Genomic DNA, 22,299 nt, shown 5'->3' with positions numbered 1-22,299 from the left:
ATTGCTCAAAATTCTACCGCTTCCATGCCTATACTCTCAAAAAAAAAGGGAAAAAAAAAAAAATCTCAGCGTGTGTCTCACTAAAATTCTCCATCAAAATAAGTTTTGTTAACCTTTCTAAAGTAAGGACCATTAGAGAAATTTAACGGGTGCTAAAAGACAGAAAAGCTGTAAAAGATTAAAAGAAAATAAAAAAGCTAAAAGCATAAAATCATAAAAGATTCTAGGTTGCTTTCAATTTAAATCAACAAGCACTAAGGTGCATTGTCCATACCCACGTGTTATCAGACTATCCATAGTAAAGAGGGCAATCATTGTCGCCACCTGCCACAGCTCAAAGATATAGTTTAATTTTTCTTTAAAGATATATAATCAGAAAACTGGCTAAAATACATCATATCCATGTCAATTTTAGTCATTGGCGTGCAAACTTTAAAACTTACAGCTTGATTAATCTCCAAGCAAAGACAAAAAAGTAAACTAAGGAATCTCCAGTGTCAGGTCCCATTGATGGCATGATGAACTTAATGCTAGACAGCAACATGTCAACTAATGATCTTAAACACATCGTAAACAATTTACCCATCTTTCTTTCATTCAATATCATCAAGCCTATCAATAACATTGTGCAGAATGGCACATATTCAAGGTTAAATTTTAACCTTAAAATTTGCATTCGATCCAATCCACACTACTCAAACTATTCTGACAATAGAACATAAGTTAATTTCTTACACAGAACCTCAGTAAGTGATCTTTGTGCAATTATAAAGATACTTAAAACCAAATAAACATGCACGCACGGACTTGCTCAAGCGGTATCCACCTCTGCGGCATTGCCAGATCTCACCGATCAGACTATCAGAGGCCTTAAAAGGGGTCTATATAATCATGTACTGAAAACAACAGGGCTTTATGATCATTAAAGATTAGGCTGCGCATTCATCCTGAGGTCTCATGACTGTGGATCTCTGTTTGCATTTCGACTTCATTAGAGCCATAGTCATCTCGTTCTACAGCAAAACCTGAGGGTGAAACAAACCACACCAAACTCGTCAGATCATGCAGGATATCTTGATCATTTCTGCACTTGATTGGCACGGTAGGGCTTCTTCCTACCCATAAAAGTATAAAACCATGAGATAGCATTCCAAGAAGGATATATGAGTAAACAAAATTCCATAATGGAAATGACATCAGTTCTTTGCCTACTCCATCCTTTACTACTAAATTTTATACAGATCTGGGCTGGGTAATCAGGCTTTGGCCTGTTTAATATCTTCTACATGCTGGGTTATCAGCCTTATTACCCATTGACACCCCTGTTCAATAGTCATCAACCTAATCTGAAAAGCTCTAGTTACATACAGAAACAAGTAATTGTTAATTGCGCCATCTGCACTTTGGATTCCCGAACAGCAAAAGAAGGATGGGAGGTATTAGTCCTTTAGGTGAAGATTTTCAAACTCCCAACATTGCAACAATCTCGGCCTGATCTTTAATGACCACCAAGATACCAGAATTTAGAATAGTGTATACATATAACGATTATTTATATTTTTACACATGAACTTTAATATTAAGTGTTTGAAATACTAATTGTTTAAATTGAATGGCGAAAAGAAGAGTGATATACTACATACATATAAGACAGTCCCAGTCAAGAAAAAAAGCCACGGTTGGAATGCCAATCATCTTGTGAAGTTCTATACCCCACCACAAATATGCTTTGAATTACTACTATTTTATGACAATATTTACCAAGACTATAAGAAAAGTTCAGATAGCCCTAAGTGAATCAGAAGGAAAATTTTCATATGAAAGAACTGAAAAAGAGGACAGACACCTGAAATGTTTAGCAAATTTCATAAATTTTGAATTACATGATATAGAGATAGTCTGGTGATTTGCTGTGAACTACCGAGCATTACATCAAGCAAGCAAGAAGATCATAATCCACAGATCAATCACTACAGTTTTCCAGTCCAGGGATATCTAAATGGGCAAAATTTTGTTTCACATAGAGGCAAACAGAACGAGGGAAAAATGAGCAACGGTAGGTCTCTGAATTTGATGTTTATTTTGATAAAAAGATCCATGTCTTTCACATATCAGGCAACCACAAATTCTAAACCTACAGGTTCTCCATGCATAAAACTAGTACAGTAAAGAAATCGTGTAGAATTTTACAAATCAAACAGAAAGGGACATCCAACTTGCCATCCTATCGACTTGCTATTGAACTATACGCAGAAGGTTGCAAGCTTGTGTAGGCTGGATGGCAGACTACAGAACTGCTTTCTGCATCCCAATTAGTCTGCCTTATTCACATCCATTGCCCTGAATTTGTCCATCTGTTCATTGCTTGGTAGGTGGGGGTCATAATGTCTATACATGGTCTGTTCAGGCCTTTCCTCTTCAGAGAATTCAGAAAGGCAAAAACATTATTGAAGTACTTCTCACCCTAAGGTTTGCCCGTCAAAATAATTCATGTTGGGTTGATCAGTGCATTTGACATCTCTGGGTGGTTCTAAGTTGGTTATTTTGTTGACACCAACTACAGATTTGATTTGAGGTATTTTTACCTGACATCACTAGACTTTCTAATTAAGAAGCTGTTTCGAACTTCTTGGTGAAAGTTTCACTGTAAAATGAGCTTATTATCCGATCTAGGTTCTGTAAGCTCATGAAGAGATCCCTTGTAATTAATATTAGATCTGCTTGGGTGAACAAAATCATGTTCTTTGTCTACAAGTCTACAACTGTATACCTCCAGACAAGATAAACAAGAATTTGGAAAGGATATACATCCTTAAGATTTTGAAAATTGAAGCATTTAATGGTGAAAAGAAGAGGGAGAAAAAGGAAACACTTTCACAAAAGAAAAAGAAGGATATTACAGATATCTTCAGCTTTGTCATCATTAATCAGCTTAACAATATGATAAAGGGGGGGAAAAAGATCTACTCTGAAATGGGGTTAGAATATAATAGCCAGATTACCTGCTCCTACCAAGGGTATAACACATACAAGGTAAGAAACATCAACAGGTTAGTCGTTGAGCACTTCCTTGGACTGCCTTATAACACTGTAGACTGCACAATGGAAGTTTAGACTTGGAATCCCGATATTTGTATTCATTTGTACATGATGGGCCAGCACACTTCTCTCGTGGAGGTGGGTAACTGAGTCCAGAGCAAATCATAAAAGAAATCAGCCAACAGGCAAGGGCATCAAAGAGCAGCTGACATCAATTAAAAACTGACAAAACTACATGTCTCAGGATGAATGCTAACTTAATGCTTCATGACCGTAGATTACCCCAGGCATGTACATAAACACAGATATATCGAGCAGCAAAAAAGGAAATTATAGTACAGGCATCAGCGGGAACAATATTTTCAAATGAAGTTATATTGTCTCACCTGCATGACTTGGAGCTGAACATACTTGGTAGGCCTACATCTTCAGGGAATATAACAACTGTACCAGTTGGTCCCATGACCCATTTTATGGTGCTTGATGCTAATGTCTGTGATTTAGCAGCCTTCGCCTGCATAACATAATGTTTAAATGGGAGTAAAGGGCAAGCAGTTAATTAAAACAGAATGAGAGCGGAAGTTTAAGCTTGGCACGCATACCTTTTCTTCTCGCTCTTTCTGCTTCTTTTCTTCCTTCCTCTTGTCAGAATCCAGGCCCAGTATCTTCCTAATTGCCTCAGCCTGTGAAGTTCAAAATATGAGCCAGCATCAAATTTAAGAATATATCAGTAGAAAATATGCATAACAAACTAGTGAATATTTGAAATGAACCTCAGATTCTCTAGCTGCCTTCTCTACTTGCATTTTACGCCTCTGAGCAGCCTCTGCCTTCTTTGCTTGTATTTCTACTTCAGAAAGCTTCTCCTTTTGCTCTGTAGTTGGAACATAAAAATAACAGCATATGAAACATGAAAAGATCTATTGACAAATAGCAATATGCTTTCAATAAAAACTAAAAAGTAGTTCCTTACTTCTTGAAGCAGGGGGCAACCCATTTGGGAACTCAATCAAACTCTCACCATTGCCACCTTTGCCTGATTGAAGTGCCCGTTGGCGTGTCGTAAGAGGTTCAGTTCTGACATCAGCTGGTGAATCTATAGATACCTTCTGTTTCCTTCTCTTGGCCTCAGGACCACCATCGGAACCAGGTTCTTCCTCCTCAACATAATCTGTGTCATCAGATTCCCTTTCTGATCTTGATTTTTTCCTGCCCTCTTTGTTTGATCGTGACATAACATAGTCCTCGTCCACCTCATATGGCGTACTCCTATTTTTCGAAAGTTTGGAGATCTTCCGTTTCTTGATACCATCCTCCCCAGTATCTTCAAAATCTGTAGTTTGATCTACAGAAACCTTGGAAATTTTAAGTTTCTCAAGGTAGCGGATCTCATCATCTTCCTCACCATCATCAAATGCATCATCCAGCACACGCCTCTTAGGCACTCTCTTGCTTTTACGAACAGGTTCAGAAGAGGATATGCCAGGAAGCTTGTCTGTTTGCTTTCCAGATATGCCTTCTCCCCGAGAAAAGCTCACTCCACTGGAATCCTTCCATGCATCTCCTTGCAGGCGACTCTCCATTTCAAATGAATGATCATCAGAGTTATCCTACAGCAAAGAACGAGCTAGGTTAAAATGTTCCCACAAAATGCAGGCTCCTTGAAGAAACAACAGCAGAGGGGCATTCAACTCAGATTATTAAAATGTAATGAACAGAGTTTAGATGTGAGATTATTCTACTAGTCAACAACTTCTTATTGTTTTTCTTCCTTTAGCAAACTGTGTGTTCAAGTTACGATTCTCTGTTCAACATGAGATTAACAAATCTGATTGTCAATTAATCACAATAACAAATTCAAAAGGAAAATCATTCACTGAAAGAATTTTATAGGGCTTGTTGGCTGTGGTTAAAGTTATTCACCAAGGCATTTCTGTATTTTCTTTTTTATTTTAAGAGGGGAGGCAAAAAATTTAAACACCCTAACTTAGAAAATCAAACACAAAACAGCAGCTGGGTACCTGAGGACTAAGCCTTTGACGATGCCGAAAGGCATCAGAAGAACGTGGAGGCTTGGCAGAAGTGCCATCGTTACCAGCTTCTAAATTGGATTTTGCATGTATAGTGCGTGTGACTCCACCAACTTTGAGTTTCACCTTTCTCAGCTTGTTCTCAGCTGATAGACTTTGAGCTCCGTCAGGCTGATGCATATCTTGACCATCACCCCTCCTGCCTGCGTAAGCATCTGGGCATCTTGACTGCATTTCAATGCTCTCTTTACTTTTGTTCGAGCTTTTCAAGTTAGCTGGGGCTAGTGCACCTTCGCTGCAACGCTTCAAATCAGATCCATTTCCACCTCTAGGACAAGTACTTCCATAATAATCTTCGAATGTCTTGTCATCCCTCTTAACCTTCTTTGAAGATGTTCCACCTTCAATTCTGTGAGCAGATGAACTCCTTGGAGGAGGGTTGTTAAGATAAAACTCTTTCCTTCGGAATCCAGCATCATTTCCTCCATTCTCATCAGGAGATAGCCTTCTTGAATTGTTTAAAGGATGCAACATATCATGACTCTCCATAATCAATTGTGCCTCAAGCCGAGGCCGCCTTGAAGTAGCACTCCTCCGCTTCTTCATTACAGCACTCATACCGCTGAATGCAGAGGCTCCAAAGCCATCCATAGTGATAAATTCAACTTCAACTAAGTATCAACAGTATTCCTACAACTATCTGCTGACCGGAAGGAAATCCCAAGAAGTTACTGATCAGTTGAGTAAAGGGAAGAAAAAGAAAGAAAAAAAAAATTGCCAATTAATATCCAGAAAAGCATCACTAATCCATCAAAAGACACGAAATTAAACATTAAAGAACTTAATAGATAGCATTTGCATTCCAAAGCAATACAAAACAATCAAAATATCTTCCACAAAACAAAAATATCAACATAAAAAAGAATCACGTAACCAACCATGAGACAAAAAGAGACTGAGATTCGAGAAATTACCTAAGATATCGATATGACTAGGCTACTGAGTACCAATATCAAGATCTACAAATCAAAAACAAAGAATAAACATTACAATAAAAGCAGACAAGAAAAAAAAAATTCCAGAAAAGCATCACCAATCAATCAAAAGACAAAATTAAACATTAAAGAAAGAACTTAATAGATAGCATTTGCATTCCAAAAAATCAAAATATCTTCCACAAAACAGGCATATCAACCTAAAAACGAATCAGGTAACCGACCATGAGACTGAAAAAGAGATTGTAAGATTCGAGAGAATACCTAAGATGTCAATATGACTAAGCTACTGAATACCAATATCAAGATCTACAAATCAAAAACAAAGAATAAACATAAGAATAAACGCAGAATACTGATGCCTAAAAAAATTCAAGAAATCAGTAAGGAAGCTCAAACAAACTCCGACATCATTCCAAGAAATATAGAAAGCAATGCAGTCAAATGGGATGACGTATCACAAGACACCAAGTCCACAAAACGTCCCAAAACAAAACATCTTGAGGGGGGCCAAAAGCAATGCAAGTAACAAAACCAGTAGAAAACAAAGGAATTAACCACAAAAAAGACATGAAATCAGCCCTGAAATCACGAAATTATCCAAAGATTCAAAAGAACGCCTAAGATCTAACAGCAGTAGTCCAGCAAAATCTTCCAAGAAATACATATCAAAACCCAAAAGAATTACATAACAAAAAAAGACGAAATCAACAGACGAAACCAACAGAACCAAAGACCAGAAAATGCAACGATTCGAGTAACTCAACGCCAAAATAAAACTGAAATCCTACCTAAAAACCCCGGAATTTTTTCAAAGAAAAAAAAAAAAAAAAAACCCCACTCGCCTCAAGAAACCCCCAATCTGGCACGCAAACAAACCAAAAGAAGACCAAAATCTGCAAGCATCCACCGAAACATAAAAAAGAACCGATCCCTATCAATCAATCAACCAATCAACGAGAAAGAGAAGAAATCGGAAGCCCGAAATGGATAAAATCCGGTAAAAAAAATCGTAATCCAGAGAGAACGAAGCCTCACCACGAGGGCCAAATCAGAAACCCTAGACGCCGGCGATCTCCATTCGAGGCGAAAAGACGCGAGAGAGTGTGTGTGCGGACTGTGGAGACGTAGAGGGAGATTTGAGGGGTAATTTGGGAGAAGAAGTTTCTGGAGGCGGAGGCCGGGAGAGAGAGAGAGAGAGAGAGAGAGAGAGAGAGAGGGGTGTTTAAGGTTAGAATAGGAAGAGATGGGAGGCCCCTTTCTCCCTCCCTTCTCCGCCTTAGGAGAAGGCTTTTTTTTATTTTTTTTTTTAAGTCCAGTATCATCATGATGATGGCGAAGACGGGAATGATGCGGATGATGATAATAATGGACATAGGCTATTTTCTCCATCTTTCTGATTCCTATCACACACCCTCCCCCACCCTGGGTTTTGAGTTTCTTCTCTCACTTCTAGCTTCTCCTCCTCTCCCTCTAAAACCAAGACAAAAACCTGAAACTGTTGTTTTTAAAATAAATATAACTTATTTTTATATTTTCATATTTTATTTTTATTCTAATGTCAAAGTAAATTGAAATTAAAACTTGTTATTTTTTTGTAATATCTTTAAAGTTAATAATTGAATAAGTGAGATTTACAATATCATTACAATGATTGTTATCATAGATATACGTCAGCAATAAATAATTTCAGATTGTATAGACTGGGGTAAATAATAGTCATAATAATCATTATAGGAAGGTTTAAGAGAGAACATTTTTACAGTTACTGTCATTATTTTTCAATGTAATAACTAATATCATGGTCATTATATTAATGAAAAATAATTTAAAATTATGTAGGCATGATAAATTATACGATCTTTATAACCATTATGTTCAAACCTTGCGGGAAAAAGAAGTAGGATCAAATAATAATCATCATGATCGTCCACAAGAATTTTAGTAAAATCTGTTATAACAAAAATATTATTGGAATTCGAAGGAAATTAACGGGTAAGTTAAAATAGAAATTTAGGAGAAGAAAAGAAGAAAGAACAAAATGAATAAAATAAAAATAAAAAAAGAATTTGGTAACCCTAATTTAAATAAGAGGAAATGGTAGTTTTGCAAAATATTAACAAAGAATGGTTCTATAAACAAGCCAAGCTGGAAGACGGAAAGAAGAGATATGAGGGGTATTTTGATATTTGTTTGTCTCATACTTTTATATACTATTATAAGATTTTATACTTTTAATTTTTGCTCTCCACTCGCTTTACTCCAAAGTTCTTGGATTGGGGATTTACATTGGAGAATTCATACAAATTTATACACACGATGCATAAGTCATTTTGTTTACCAGGACTAGTCGTGCAGATGAAGATTGTCCATGGGCTCCATCCAACAACTCCAGCGAATGCATGCACACAAACGCCCATGCATGCACCCAAGTGGAAGTTTAGAGACAACGACAACCCTGCTGGGGAGGCGGGTGATAGGAGGGTTTGGAGCAGGACTAGCATGCCAAAAGTGAAGGCTAGAGATTTACTCGGCTTGGTTGGGAGGTCGCCGACACGACAGATTGAGGGGGTCTGGATCTGGAGGCGGCGCATCCACCCCAGAGTGGCCATGTTTATCTGGAAGGTTGTGTGGGGTTGTTTGCCCATCAGGGGCATGTTGGCTCGACGTGGGATGTGTATTCCCCCAAGTTATTGGGCGTGCCCGGAGGGAGAAGAGTCGATTTTCCATGCCCTATTTGGTTGTCCCAGGCAGTTCAGATTTGGGGGTTTGCCTCGGCTTCTTTGGGATTGCGGCAGGGGTGATCATCGATTGAGGATTTTTCGCGCTTCCTAAAGGATGCCTCATGGAGGCCTGACCTTGAGGAGCTGGGAATTAGGGCGGCTTATCTCGCTTACCACTACTGGCTTGATAGGAACGCTCGGATCTTTAAGAATAGAGGAGCGCAGCCGAGGGTGGTGTTATTGGCATCACTACGTCGTCATCCCTTGGGACGGCTGGAAAAATTTGGGGTTCCCATTTCACTCCCATAGCATCCAGAACTGTGTTCGTCTCCTGGGAGCCTCCATCCCCTGACTTTCTCAAAGTGAACTTCAATGGTAGCGTCGATGTGGGAGGGAGCAATAAAAGTATGGGATTTGTCATCCGAGACCGGAAGGCCAGATTCGTGGCTTTTCTAGAACATTTCACGTTTACAGGGAGACGAATAGTGCTGCAAACTGGGTGGCATCTTATGCAGCCATCATTCTGGAGGTTTTATTTGGGAGAACCACAAGGTTGTCCCTTCTCCCTTGCATTTTATACTTTTTCTGATTTTATGGGCTACATCTACACCCGATTTGTGAGTTCCTGCTGTACCAAAAACAAAAGGGATAACGACAGCCAATGTAGATCAAGGCCAATTTTTTTCTCAGCCATGCAGCCATGGCTGGATAAGAATAACAAAGGCATAAAAATGGATGTAGCTTTGCTTAAAATGCTGAAAACAATAGGGACATATTTGGTTGGGAGGAGTTAGACTTTGAAAGAAGACTTCGAATGAGCGACCCCATTCCAATTTGAGAGGAGAATGGCAATACCTCAATCTCCGAAAATCCAATACGAACTCTCATCTAGTATCCAAATTCCATTCATATTCCTTCCGATTCCAATTTCAATCACGATTTTGATTTCGATGGTGAACCAAATACAGCTCTGGAGTAGAAATGAGAAACCATTTGACCCTTGGTATGCAAAAAAATCATAAGCATAACAATTTAGAAAAACAAGATGATAGAAGAAGAAACCCAGCTGAAGGAATTTTCTTAATAAATATCCAAAAAAGAACATCTTTCATAATGTCCATGAAATGAACATGATGGCCATGCCCATCAGTTTGCTCAAAACAAAAAAAAGAAACCTAAAATGAAGCCCAGGATTACACAGAAGAAAACTATCCAAGAAGAAGGCTCGAGCTTCAGAATTTGATCAATTCAGCAAGGGCAAGGCAGTTGCTAGCCAACTTGGTGAGCGTATCATCGTAGCTCGCCATCGGCGAGGTTCCGGGCATCTCCGCGAACCCATCCTCGCATGTGCCATAGTCGTCGAGGAGCGCACTCAGCATAACATTGAGAGTCCCCTTATCCCCCTCCGCCAGGGCCTTGGCGGCGGCGGCGAGATCGTTCAATGCATCCTCGTAGTTCTCGGCGCACGATTGGAGGATGCTCGCCGAAGATGGAGCGGAGCCGTCATCCACGAGCTTGGCAGCCTGGGCACGCGCAAGCTCGGTGTGGGACTGGCATGCCTTCATTTCCAGAGCAAGGAGAGTTCTGGCGTCGACGGTCCCGAATGCCGGCAAGAGAGAACTGATTGATGAGAGGCACAATTCCGGGTGGTCGGTGTGCTTGCACATCCCCTCGATGGCATCTTGAAGGCCGCTCGAGCGAGTTGAAGAGGCGGGCGTGGCTGATGGTGATGAGAATGGAGACGGAGATGGGGTCGGGGGGAGCGATGGCGACGAGACAGGGGACGGAGATGGTTCCTCCGCTGGAGATGGCGTAGGGGTGGTGGACGGCGATGAGGCTGGCGTCGGAGATGGACCGCGGGCCGGGGATGGCCTCGGAGACGACGATGGGGAAGAGAGGTAGGGGTATGTGGGAGAGGAGTTGCGAGGGACGCAGGCGGGGTTGGCAGGGTGGAGGAGAGAGGAGAGGGAGAGGGAGAGGGAGAGGAGGAGAGGGATTTCTGGCCTCATGGTGACTGCGGAGAAGGGAGCGCAGAGGAAGGAGAGCAGAAGAAAGGAAGGGTGTTTGAGCTAAAGAAGGAGAAGGGATTCAGGGGAATGGAGACTACGAAGGGTTGGAAAAGTTTGGCGGGGAGTGGTTGCAGGAATGGTAGGTGAATCATAGCCGTTGCTGGATAACTGAAATTTGAAAATTTTTAAGGCCACTAGGGTGGTCTCGATGGCCCTTCGTTCTTTCATAATTCTGGATGTTCCATGGACTTTTCTTTTCTAATCTGGTTCGAAGAAATTGAAAGAAAGAGAAATAGGGTGACAATTTTAGTATAATATCCTAATCGATTCATTAAGTAATGAACTGAAGAAAAAAGGTATAATTTTGACTAATTAGACAACTTTTGTTACAACCGAGGTTAAATCTAAATAATTGGATGAGAAGCCCCAATATGCCATGGTACCAGATTCCGTCCGGCGCCACATTAGTACTATTTTGGTATGGTACAATATATATATTTTTTTGGTATATCGGATGTCGGTACGCTATCCATATAGAATACCGGCACTATACTAGTATGATACATCCTGTATCGGTCCGTACTAATATAGCATAATGCCATGTGTATCTCTCATATATTCATTTCTTTCAATAAAACTAGCATTTCAGCATGTATAAAGCATATGTATTACAAAATAAAGAAAACAAAAAAAAACCATCAAGTATCAAGCATGGCAGGAGCCAAAATTATGTTGTGGAGTTATTGAAGAGGGACAGGTTGGAACATATAATAAAATTGAAGTTAGCTTTGAAGCCATGCACCCAAAAGTTTTGACAACAAGAATAGAAAATACAGACGGTAGGTGAACACCCCACGATCCAAACATGTGGCTACTATGGTGACCAGTATAGCGTAGCAAATCTAGCTACTCAGGAATGCTTGGACGTTTAGTGAAAGCTACCCCCTCCTAGGTTCATTGCTAAGAGGGCCGAAAGCCAGGCAACTGAGATCATTCAATCACATCTGATGGATGAACCCTTGACACCGTTAGTCCATCTACTTCCTTTTCCATGCATTATTGGTTTTGCCTACCTGAATGAGAGGACATTAAATCTCCTATTCTAGCCATCACCATGAGAAAAAGGCCCCAACAGATGGTTGCCACAGCTTCTATCAGCAGGGAAAGTTTAAGAAATAATTTACTAGTAATAATTTTCTGTTCTCCAATGCACACTCCGAAGCGAATGCAGTATTAGCACCAGGGTTTGGAACATGACATGGATAAAAAGACAGAAGGCAACAAATTATATGCATCGAGATCATGAAATATATTAAACAGTTCGATGCATCTGATCATCAAGTGATGAAATGCATACAACAACCAATCCAATCCACGATTTTTTTGCTCGAGCAGATGGAGATATACAACCTGAGAAAGAACTCACTCCAACATTTTTTTAACAGATATTCAACGTAACAGTTAGGCAAAACCATAGCCAACACATACAACAGTCATATACATTCATAAGTTACAACAGACGCATTCCTCATGAAACATAAGTACATGGCACAAACCAGAAATCAAGTTCTTATTTAAGGAACAAAGTTCTGAGCTCTCTACGAAATTAAAGCTCAAGCTGACCTCCAGAGAACAAAAGGAGAGTGTCTAGCCTTCATGTTCAGGACTCTTGACAACTGTGACTGGGCAGGTACCATTATTCACCACATAGTTACTGACACTGCCGATGAGTATCCTGCAGAAACGAACAAAGAAATTAGTGAAAATCTCTACATGAACTGGTAAGCTATGACTAATTTGATATGGCCATGCTCATCATTAGCTTTTTCATCCAGTCTAGCACCAAGTTTTGAATAAAAACAGTCCAAGACCAGGATGTTTTGAATAATAGAATGTTCTGGCGTGACCTCTTGACCGTGCTGAGCCCTCTTTTCCCAATGACCAGACAGCTCAATGGAATACTCTCAATTGCTTCACAAATCTTTTCACGGGCATCCCCCCAGTAGATCTTCATGATAACCACAATCTGCTAACATAAACGATATGGTGCTACATTATCAGTATCAAACTTGTGCGACTGTATTGCTTGAAGAACATAATAGCAAGACTCACCTCCTTCTGCCTGGCTACAGTATTGAGGATATCCAAGGTCTCAGCATCAGGTTTCACCCCATACTTTTTTGCAACACCAGGATCAGAGAACTCAGCTAGTGGGATAAGTGCTGCGGTATGGCCATTACACCAAAATTATTTTCAAAAGTCCGTTTGAGAAAAGAAGGATGCTCAAACAAATGATAGCTAAAAAATGAAGTCAACAGCCAGAATTCAAAACAGTCACAATTGTTGTTACGTGCATGGAGTCTACGACATTCTACTTGCAAGCCCCATCTAGTGACTGTAAATGAGCAGCTGCAACTTTGAACAAGTAAAAGGTACCTTGGATTCAGGAAAAAATGAGGGAATTCTGTTTGCGTTTTTCTTAATAACAATATTTGAATCATCTCCATGTGCTGCATACTGTTTGCAATATCTAATTATTAGAAAAAAAAATAACAAAGGGGCATACCTAGCACTCTCTTTCAATGCTAAAATTTTGCCTAATTTTTTCACTCATTAGTGATATCTGCAATTGTGAGATGGCTGGAGGAGTTTGAATTGAGTCCAATTGTTTGGACAGCCCTGGAAAATGAATTCAGAGATTAAACTGCACATGCGATAGAAAAGATAGGACAAGTAGTGAAACCCACCTGGCGGCGAAGTGGAAGGACAAGGAAGATAAATAATAATGAAATTCCAAATTATAAATCAATGGATGAATGATAGAGGTCAAGAGGAGATACAGTGTCTAGGAATCCCTTGGGGATGGAGATTTGTTTCTACAGACTTGTAGTTCTACAGGTTTTGGTGAACTATTTTGAGCAATCTTGTTCTATCAAGTTATCAAATTTCTCTAGATTTACTACACACCTAGATGAACATGCAGATAAACAAGTTTTATAGGAGGAATAGCAATCACCTCCAAAAGAACAACCAATTGACATATTATTTGAAGAATCCATTGCCATCGAAAATTGATTTGTGTAATGCTATTCCAAATTCGAAGAACACCAAAACCAAATACAAGACCCCAATTCAGCGATATACCATGTCCGAATAACAATGTCTAGTTTAATAAAGAAAGTGTAGCTAGTACACACCAAATCTGCAATATTATTAACACATGAAATTGAAGCAAAAATCATGACTAGTTGTTGAGGTCATGTGCTTCTTGCACTATCCAACTGATAGTCGATAGCCTTAAATTCGAATCAGAACTATACATGAAGAAAAGTTTCAAATTTCAATACTTTTCGATTTGCCAAAAAAAAAAAAAAGAATTTCATATCAAACAGTCAAAAAATTAACTCCAGGACCAATTTAACACTCTAAATGAAAACAAGATCATGGGCTCTCCGATCACTGATATGTGCTTACTGCAGCATCAGCTTATTGTGCCTGTAAAACTGTACCCATCAATTGAATCACATCTAACTATGCAAGCAAGTTTCAAAAGTTGATATTTTTGAGAAGTTAAGTTTGAAATTTTAATCTTTTTCCTGAAAAAAAAATAAATGGGTTCAATATCAAGTAATCACATAACAAAATCTCGTACATATTATCTTTTAAGACAAATACAGAAATCATGACTCTATGTCACACTGCCTGATATTTACTTCTATAATAACCCTATGACCATGAATTTGAGTCGCATCCATGAATGTAAACAAACTTCAAAATCCGATCTTTTCCTAAATTCCAACAAAAGCGCTATGATCCGGAAAAAAAAAAGTGGCAAAAGGCTAGGAAGAGTAAACCTAAAAAGCAATTTAAGAGGCAAGAGTATATGCGAGCGAGATTGGAGATGGCGAAAGATTAAAAAAAAAAAAAAAAAATAGAAGATAGAGAAAGATACGGGATCCGGTGGCCTCCCAGAGCTGCATCTCGCCCTCCTCGTAGAGAACCTCCTTCTGGACGTTGATGAGGATGAGGTGGTCGCCGGGGCGGACGACGTTTTCGACCGCCCATCGGAGCGCCGCTTTGCTGCAAGCCGAGAAGTCCACCGCCACCCCTACCCTCCGATCCGCCGTCGCCATCCCTTTTGCCGACAGAGAAGTAGACCACGGCCAAGATGAGAGGCAGAAATAGCCAACTAGAACCGAATAAAAATGCAGAAAGACCAAAGACAGGGGATTGGGTGGCAATTTATCATTCGATAGATCAACACAATCCATTTTAAACAAATCTAGGTTTGATATAAATGGATTTAGATGGTCAATCCGTCTATATCTATTTATTAATTAGGTTGAATTGAGTTTTAAACATTTGATTCATTTAATCTATTTTAATTTATTTAATAAATAAATTTAATTTATTTAAAATCTACTTTCATAACCTGTTTGATCTATTCAAATTTATTTAATTCTTTGAAGATCTACTTAATTTAATTTGTTTAATAAATAAATTATTTAGATCAAATTAAATTATTTGTTTATTAAATACATCGAATTTAGATTTAAAATTTTAATTTATTTAATAAATACTTTGATTTGAATCGATAAAAAATTTATCAAATCCGTGTCCCGTCCGACCCTACCGCCACCGATAGATCCGCTTTGCTGCTCGTCCGCCACAAAAATAATAGATTTTATAAGAAAGGTTTTTTACTTCTTTGCCCTATAAATTTGTGACAGATCAAAGAATATTCTGATCATTTGGGCCTGAACCATGTAGGTTCCTGCTCCTGGCCTCTCTTTAAACAAATATTATTTTTTTTGGTAAATCGGATAATTTAAATCAGTCGTGTGCAAATGTATTCGTGCTAATCTTAAAAAAAATCATAAAATTGAGTAAAAAAAATATGCCAAAAAATATCACATAAGATGCAATAATGGCTTCTCTGTAAATATATAAAACCTCAATTAATAGTAGTAAAAGCTTCATTTTCCATTAATTCTCTAAGAGCGGATGAAGTTTTCTATCTATAGAAGATGCATCACAAAGCCATCACATAACTATTATAGTCACCCGCTATATAAACATGTGAAGCTTTTAATGTGTATATAGCATAATTCAAACCTTCTCAAGCTATGCGTAACTTTGCCATTGAAACTATACTATCAAAAATTCTAATACTGTCTACAGCTAGTAGTGCACCATTAACACTTCATATATTAAACCTTACTCCACAAAAAACATTTTTTTTCATCACATTCACATCAAAATTGACCTTGGGGATGCATAAATTGCATAGGAAGAGCCACAGGTTGCCCCTGCTGTCAAAGGTTTCTTTGCAACAATCATCCGAAGAAATTCATGAGTATGGATGGGAGCTTTTAATATAATTAATCTACCACTCTGTCTCATATCTTGAAGATACGATTATTCTTTGCGAACCAAATATTATAGGCAATATAATAAATCAAAATTGCCACCTTCTCTCTACCATTATTGAAACATCTTTTTCCAATAATGTGCAGAAAATCATCGATAGAAGATGATGAGAAAATAGATGAAGCCTATAGCCATTGAAGCTGGCAACCATTCTAAAGACATGGATGACAAATGTGGATCTTGAAGCACATTAATAGATACACCTCATCTACATGTCATGTAATGTTATAGTAAAATAATTGAAGGTAGGAACAAATCTTCTTCCAAATCAGGAAGCAGAGCCATTGAAGCTGAGAACGCGGGAGATCGAGAGAGATGAAGGAAGAAGGGAAGCAGAAGCTAACGCTAGAAGACTATTTATACTTCCTCAACAACCTTGATCGCCATCGCCTCAGCCTCGATCAGCTCAACCAGGTTCTCTATCTCTCTCTAAAATCCCCATAGGTTTCTCCCCGGTGATCGAAACCCTCCTTTCTTTTTGTCCTAATTCCTCTTTTTAACTAGGTAATTGTGTCAAATCGTAATTTTTTTTCCTTTTTCTATAGATCCGTTATTATTCTTGGAGCTTTTAATTTTTAATCGGATCTATTTCGGTGGTGGTACCCTATTTCGTGCTCAGATCCCTTCTCTAACAAAAAAAAATCATTCCAAATCCGTAGAAGTTAGCTTATTTTACTTATAATTTGGATTTTTTTTAACGGCATTTCTGTGGTTCCTATGTCCCAGATCGTCTTCATGCACGGATTCATCAGGTTCCGCACCAAGGTGAGGCAGATCCCCAATATCCTTCCTCAAAGATCCATGCTTTGATGTTTTTTTTTTTCCTTCCTCAAGTTGTGGGAATGATCAGAAGGAGATCTTGGCGAATCTGAATGCGTACGATCTGATGCGTCCCACGCGATCGACGATCCGGGAGCGCGGGACCACGTCGTGCGCGGCGCTCGAGCTGGAGGAGGTGAAGGACGACATCGCCGCCCTCGGATGGCAGGAATGCCCCATCGGCTCCCTCTCCACCGTCCGGCCGCGGGCGCTGGCGCCGGTGGCGGAGGCGGCGCCGGAGGCCGTATCGATCTCCTCGGCCTCCGCCGCGTCGCACCTCGATCGCCTCGCCGCCGCCTCCTCCGGGGTCAAGAAGAGGAAACGCCGAAACGGACGCCCAAGACCGGTCGCTGCTCTCCCTGCCGGCGAACTAACAACTGACTCTTCGGGACCCACCTGACATCCGACGTGGCATGTTACAGGAGCGCCACGCATGCGAGTCCCATTTGTGCGGTCACATCGTGGGCGGTAGTATTATAGTTTAGTACTGATGTTTTTGAGCTTTTTAGCTTAGTTTGTAAAGGGTCCGTAACGGAGAAAAAAATATGCTTTTTTTGCCGTTATAGTAGAAATAGTGGTGGTTACCTGACCATTCAAATCACAAAATAACGGCTGATGCAAACTTGGAGAAGAAAAATTTCTAATAACATTAATATTTAATAATTTGAATCCCAGACAACCAGAGTTTATTATGCCATTGTTAACAGGACAAAAATTTAAAATGTTAGTTTTTGATTAAGTGAATAATGTTTCTTTTAGCTGAAGTCTAGTAGGTCAGTGTATATTTGCACTGAAGAACAGCCTTTTGTAAAAACTAGTCCATAAATAGCTGGATGAATCTATTTGGCACCAAGATATCCCTATTAGCAGAGTAGGGCCATGCCATAATGTCAAAAAAACTTAAGCTCCACTCAAATTTAGGCATCATATGAGCCATAACATTGATAAAACCTATAAATACCAAAATCTAGCATAGGGGTACATGAATGCAAACGGCGAGCAAGATTAATTTGTCCTCTAAATCAGTACATGCTTTACAAAAAAGTGCTCCCCAGCTTAGCTTTAGGTGCTATATGAGGATCTCTACAACCAAAGCTTAAGAACAAGATAGGTAGGAGAATGAGAACCTCCTTTCTATGAACGATGGCCATCCTTTCAAAGTGAACAGTTGATTGAAACATCAGCTATGAAAGAGGCAATAGAAAAAATTAATCACCTATGAATGAATCTCATGGGAATGAATTTGCACTGAAAAAATCACCAGGAATACAGGGTTTAGAAGGTAGCATGTCCCATTTTTTTGAATTTTCATGCTTCCAATGCATGAACCGAAGACATTACCCAATTATAGTACCTGCAATCCAGTGTTTTTGGAAGGGCGAACTGTGGTCAGTCTTACTTTAGGGTTCTTTGTTTTTTTTTTGCACAAAGTGGCTGCCTCAGGCTTGAATCCATGTATGGGCTTGTCGGGCCGAGCCTTTTATAATTTCACCAAGCACAAGCAATGACCCTAATGGATGTCAGAACGGCAACTAATTGAGAAGCAACCCTATACTAGCTAAAAAATAGCAGTAAGGTTCCAGGGTACTACTTTGGAGAGTGATGGACAACAAACTTATCTCTGTTGCTAATCTATTGCCGATACTTAAGCCTTCAACCAGATTCAAATGTCCCAAGAGCTTTGAATGTCGTCAGTGATACTTTGCAGGATTTCTTCTTGCGTCACTATAACTAAGAGAAAATTTCCTAAGAAATCAAAAACTGAGAAAGAAGCTTGAGGGTTACAAACCTGGAATTCCATTGCTACCTTCTTCAAAAAACCTTCCTTGTATGCATTGTAAAGACCAGAAATTGGGCCCGTTCTTGGGCCCAATGAACTGAAGTCGGCAATGGATGCCGACTTCAGTCTATTCATCGTGGTCTTCCCACGATGAACCCGCCGGCCGAACGGCCAGCGGGATCTCCGCACACCACCCCCCACCTCTTCCCTCTTCCCTCTTCCCCTCTTCCCTCTCCCTCTCTCTCTCTCTCTCCCTCCCTCTCTTTCTCTTCTCTGAGAGCCCATCCTTATAAAAAATTCATCTTTTCCTCCTCTTTCCCCTTCCTTGAGAGCCGCTACCGCCGCCGGAGTCGCCGCCGCCGCCGGAGCCGCCAACGCCGCCGGAGAACCCACTCGTCGACGGCCGGAGGTGAGAAAGACTACCCATTTACTGTTTTATGGATTTAAGAGGGGAAAGAATAAGGTTATGTTAATTAATTTCATGCCCTGTTTCGGAAAGACATTTTTTTTTAGATCGGCCGGCCGACGGTGGCCGGTCGGGGTCAATCCGGCCGAAACCAGTTCGGCCGGAGGTGGGCGAACGGGAGCCGGGCTTCCCAGCCCCGGTCCCTCTCTTTCCTCCCTTTCTTCCTCTCCTTCTTCTCTTCTTCTTCCTCCGCTCGACTTGTGACAGTGGGATGGCCGACGGCGGCGGGCCGAGCGCCGCCGCCGAGGGCCACGGTCGGCCGCCGAGGGCCGACCGGAGCCACCAGCCACCCCCCCTTCTTCCTTTCTTCTTCTTCTTCTCCTTCTTCTTCCTCTTCTCCTTCTTTTTCTTCTTCTTCTTCTTCTTCTTCTTCTTCTTCTTCTTCTTCCGGCTGGGTGCTTGTCCTTGCTTTGATTTCCGTGCCTCAAGTGGGGATCAGACCATGAACCGGTTTAGATTATGAACCGGTTCCACCTAATCCTTGTATTGGGTTTGATCTGAATTTGAGTGAATAGGTTTGGGTTATGGTTTGGATCTGAGTCAGAAATTGGGGTTAGCCTGATTTGAGTGTAATCTGGTTCGTCAAGATTTAATCTAATCTGGTCTGGTCAGACCTGGTTTGGGTTGGGCTAGGGACCTGTTTTTGGGCTGAGTTGGGTCTGATTGGATTTGTGGGCTGGTTTGGTTTAGGCCCGAGATCTGATTTGGACCTGCAATCTGGTTTGGTTCATTTGGGCCTAATCTGTGTTGGGCCACAATTGGTTTGGGTCTAAAGAATTCTGATTTTTGGGATCTAGTTTACTTATTCTTGGATCTATGAACTTAGGAGTTTAGGGGATTGGAATTAGTTTAAATTATGTTTCTTAATTAATTAAATAATTAATATTTATGTTTAATCAGGGGTTCGTGATATCTGTGGCAGGGATTTTTAAGCGAGCCCAGGTAGGTGACCTATTGCTTTAAAGTAGAATTTTAACATGTATCTTGCATATATGGATGTTATGATTTATTATTGGCATTATGTATTAGAATTAAAATTAAGTATTTAATTTCATAAACTGTTATGTACTTTACTATTGGGAGTATGATCATGACTTGATTTGGAAAGTTGATTATTGATTTTTAAAATCCGCGTGACTATAGTCTAGGCCCCGCCAATGGGATGATACGTTGGCCCTGTCGACTTGTACTGAAGAACTAGTTCTGACACCGCGACCACCGGTGATAGAATAGTGGCGGCACAGGGGTGCGTTTTGCTCTTCGGAGCGGCTCAGTGGAGCGTGAGTTTGGCACCAGGGGGTGCGGCACAGTGGTGCGTTGGCTCAGTGGAGCGGCTCTTCGGAGAGTTGTATTGTCACTTCGGTGTAACCATGCCACTGGGTGATGTGGCCGTAGTCATGCGGTGGAGTTATTTTGAGTCTCGGATCGGGTTTACGTATTGTCGTGTGGATTTTTGGATTTATGAGTTTTAGTTGCTTTTCATATGCATCATGACATGTTATATGATTACTTTATTGCATGATGTTGCCTACTGAGCTGTTAGCTCACTCCTACTATTTACATTTTTGCAGGTGATGATATATGATTATGGGGATTACGGGATGGAGTGATCATGATGTAGTTAGCTAGTGGATATTGACTTTCTCTTTTGACTTATGTATATATGGACATTTGATCTGAAAACTGAAATTTATTTTTAATTAGTTATTAATAGTTGATCTGATTCATCTGCCTTGCATGCCTGCGGGGTCCGCCCTGCAGGTGCGCGGCGTCTGCTCGCGCCCCGGGCCCCGGGTTCGGGGCGTGACAGATTTATTGGTATCAGAGCTTAAGGTTAAGGTATCCTAGGGTTTATGTTCAGGTGAGTATCAGTGGAGAATTATGATAGAAAAACTATCAGAGATTTGGTTTATAATCACTTGAGATTGTAACAAGAATGATATTATAATCTAAGGTTTAAGACCACTAGGGACTGTGGCCTTAGTGGCACTAAAGTTTGAGGTTTAAGATTATTGGAAAATGTGACCAGTTGGAATCTGAGCATATGTTTAAGATCACTAGGGATCGTGACAGAAATATATCATAGCTTAAGGTTATGACCACTTAGGACATGAAAATTAAATTCAGTGTTTAAGCTGTAAGATCACTGGGCATTGTGATAAAATGTATGCATCGGTTTGGTTTTCGATGCATACGGAAGGAAAGTATAAATTGTCTTTGATCATGATAAGAGAGGTTTGGCCTAAGATAAGTATAGGTCAACAATGGCATATCGAGTATACCATGTTTAGATATTATTTAAATGATTTGAAAGTTCAAATTTGATGGGAGTTTTAATGTGATCATACTTTTGGTTTTGCTGCTAATTATTAGAGTGGGATTTGTACGTTGATTTAGTATTGGAGTAAGCTAAGGAGATTTCATAATATTGAAAGGAACGTTCTTCGAAGTTGAAAATGTATGTGGATTATATCTGGTGTTGGCATGTTGGATATTGCAAATATGTCTATTTCCTATGGATGTATTTGATTATTTTGAGGCCATAGAGTATGCATATTGATGGAAGAATTCTAATTATTTGAATTTGCATGTTTGGATTGGGCTCCTGAATTTTCTTATAATTGTTGGAGATTATTGGATGTGTTAATCTAAAACTCGAGCCTAGATTTAAGATTTGAGCAGGGATCTTTTGTCATTGTTGATGAAGCCACTAATAGATGTCATATTGAGTAGAGACTTCGGTCATGAGATGCTTACATGAATTATCATATATAGCATTGTTGATGGATGTTAAGAATCTTGGTGAAGAAAGATCTGGAGATCGATAGAGTTAATTCCTACTCATAGTGGTATTGGCTCAACAGATCTAACCTATTGAATTTGAAGTAAATTCTGTTGGAAGGAAAATCAATGTAGATTTTCTAATTAAATTGCTAAGGGAATACAAGAATTACCCCCTTTAAATTAAACTTAGATATTTTTGGATTCTAAGAAGGTTGTGGAGATCA

General features: G+C 39.9%; 4 protein-coding genes across 13 annotated transcripts; 1 reads left to right on the top strand and 3 right to left on the bottom strand.

Annotated features, from left to right (window-relative positions):
• Positions 1-570: 570 nt before the first annotated feature.
• On the bottom strand, positions 571-7,540 carry LOC103712647 (uncharacterized). 9 transcript variants are annotated; one of them, XM_088711116.2, is made up of 9 exons: positions 7,103-7,497; positions 6,044-6,088; positions 5,061-5,800; positions 4,013-4,649; positions 3,813-3,913; positions 3,642-3,722; positions 3,426-3,553; positions 3,003-3,185; positions 571-1,025 (listed from the first exon to the last, which is right to left on the bottom strand). In XM_088711116.2, the coding sequence occupies exons 3-8, from the start codon at positions 5,718-5,720 to the stop codon at positions 3,044-3,046; spliced, it is 1,749 nt and encodes a 582-aa protein (XP_088567242.2). In that variant the 5' UTR covers positions 5,721-5,800; positions 6,044-6,088; positions 7,103-7,497; the 3' UTR covers positions 571-1,025; positions 3,003-3,043. The 9 variants fall into 9 exon arrangements, with proteins under 9 accessions (XP_088567242.2, XP_088567244.2, XP_088567241.2 ...); XM_088711118.2 differs by having other exon boundaries at positions 5,061-5,769; XM_088711117.2 differs by lacking the exon at positions 571-1,025 and adding an exon at positions 6,329-6,373 and having other exon boundaries at positions 1,348-3,185.
• A 2,169-nt stretch (positions 7,541-9,709) lies between these two features.
• Positions 9,710-12,050, bottom strand: LOC108511503 (pectinesterase inhibitor 1-like). Its single transcript, XM_017844159.5, has one exon. It carries the CDS (start codon positions 10,794-10,796, stop codon positions 10,020-10,022), a length of 777 nt encoding a protein of 258 aa, XP_017699648.2. The 5' UTR covers positions 10,797-12,050; the 3' UTR covers positions 9,710-10,019.
• Positions 12,051-12,200: 150 nt separating this feature from the next.
• LOC103712645 (Adenine nucleotide alpha hydrolases-like superfamily protein) lies at positions 12,201-15,034 on the bottom strand. 2 transcript variants are annotated; one of them, XM_008799220.6, is made up of 4 exons: positions 14,749-15,034; positions 12,909-13,018; positions 12,704-12,825; positions 12,201-12,531 (listed from the first exon to the last, which is right to left on the bottom strand). In XM_008799220.6, the coding sequence occupies exons 1-4, from the start codon at positions 14,927-14,929 to the stop codon at positions 12,444-12,446; spliced, it is 501 nt and encodes a 166-aa protein (XP_008797442.3). In that variant the 5' UTR covers positions 14,930-15,034; the 3' UTR covers positions 12,201-12,443. The 2 variants fall into 2 exon arrangements, with proteins under 2 accessions (XP_008797442.3, XP_008797443.3); XM_008799221.6 differs by having other exon boundaries at positions 12,704-12,822; positions 14,749-15,028.
• Positions 15,035-16,173: 1,139 nt separating this feature from the next.
• LOC103712646 (uncharacterized) lies at positions 16,174-18,304 on the top strand. Its single transcript, XM_008799222.5, has 3 exons — positions 16,174-16,640; positions 16,953-16,991; positions 17,077-18,304. The coding sequence occupies exons 1-3, from the start codon at positions 16,542-16,544 to the stop codon at positions 17,443-17,445; spliced, it is 507 nt and encodes a 168-aa protein (XP_008797444.3). The 5' UTR covers positions 16,174-16,541; the 3' UTR covers positions 17,446-18,304.
• The last annotated feature ends 3,995 nt before the right edge of the window (positions 18,305-22,299 follow it).

This window comes from Phoenix dactylifera, chromosome 14 (genome assembly GCF_051530095.1).
Source record: "Phoenix dactylifera cultivar Ajwa chromosome 14, Ajwa_hap1_PhDact_Kaust_v1.1, whole genome shotgun sequence".
Classification (NCBI taxonomy): domain Eukaryota; kingdom Viridiplantae; phylum Streptophyta; class Magnoliopsida; order Arecales; family Arecaceae; genus Phoenix; species Phoenix dactylifera.
This window is presented reverse-complemented; position numbering and strand designations above follow the sequence as displayed.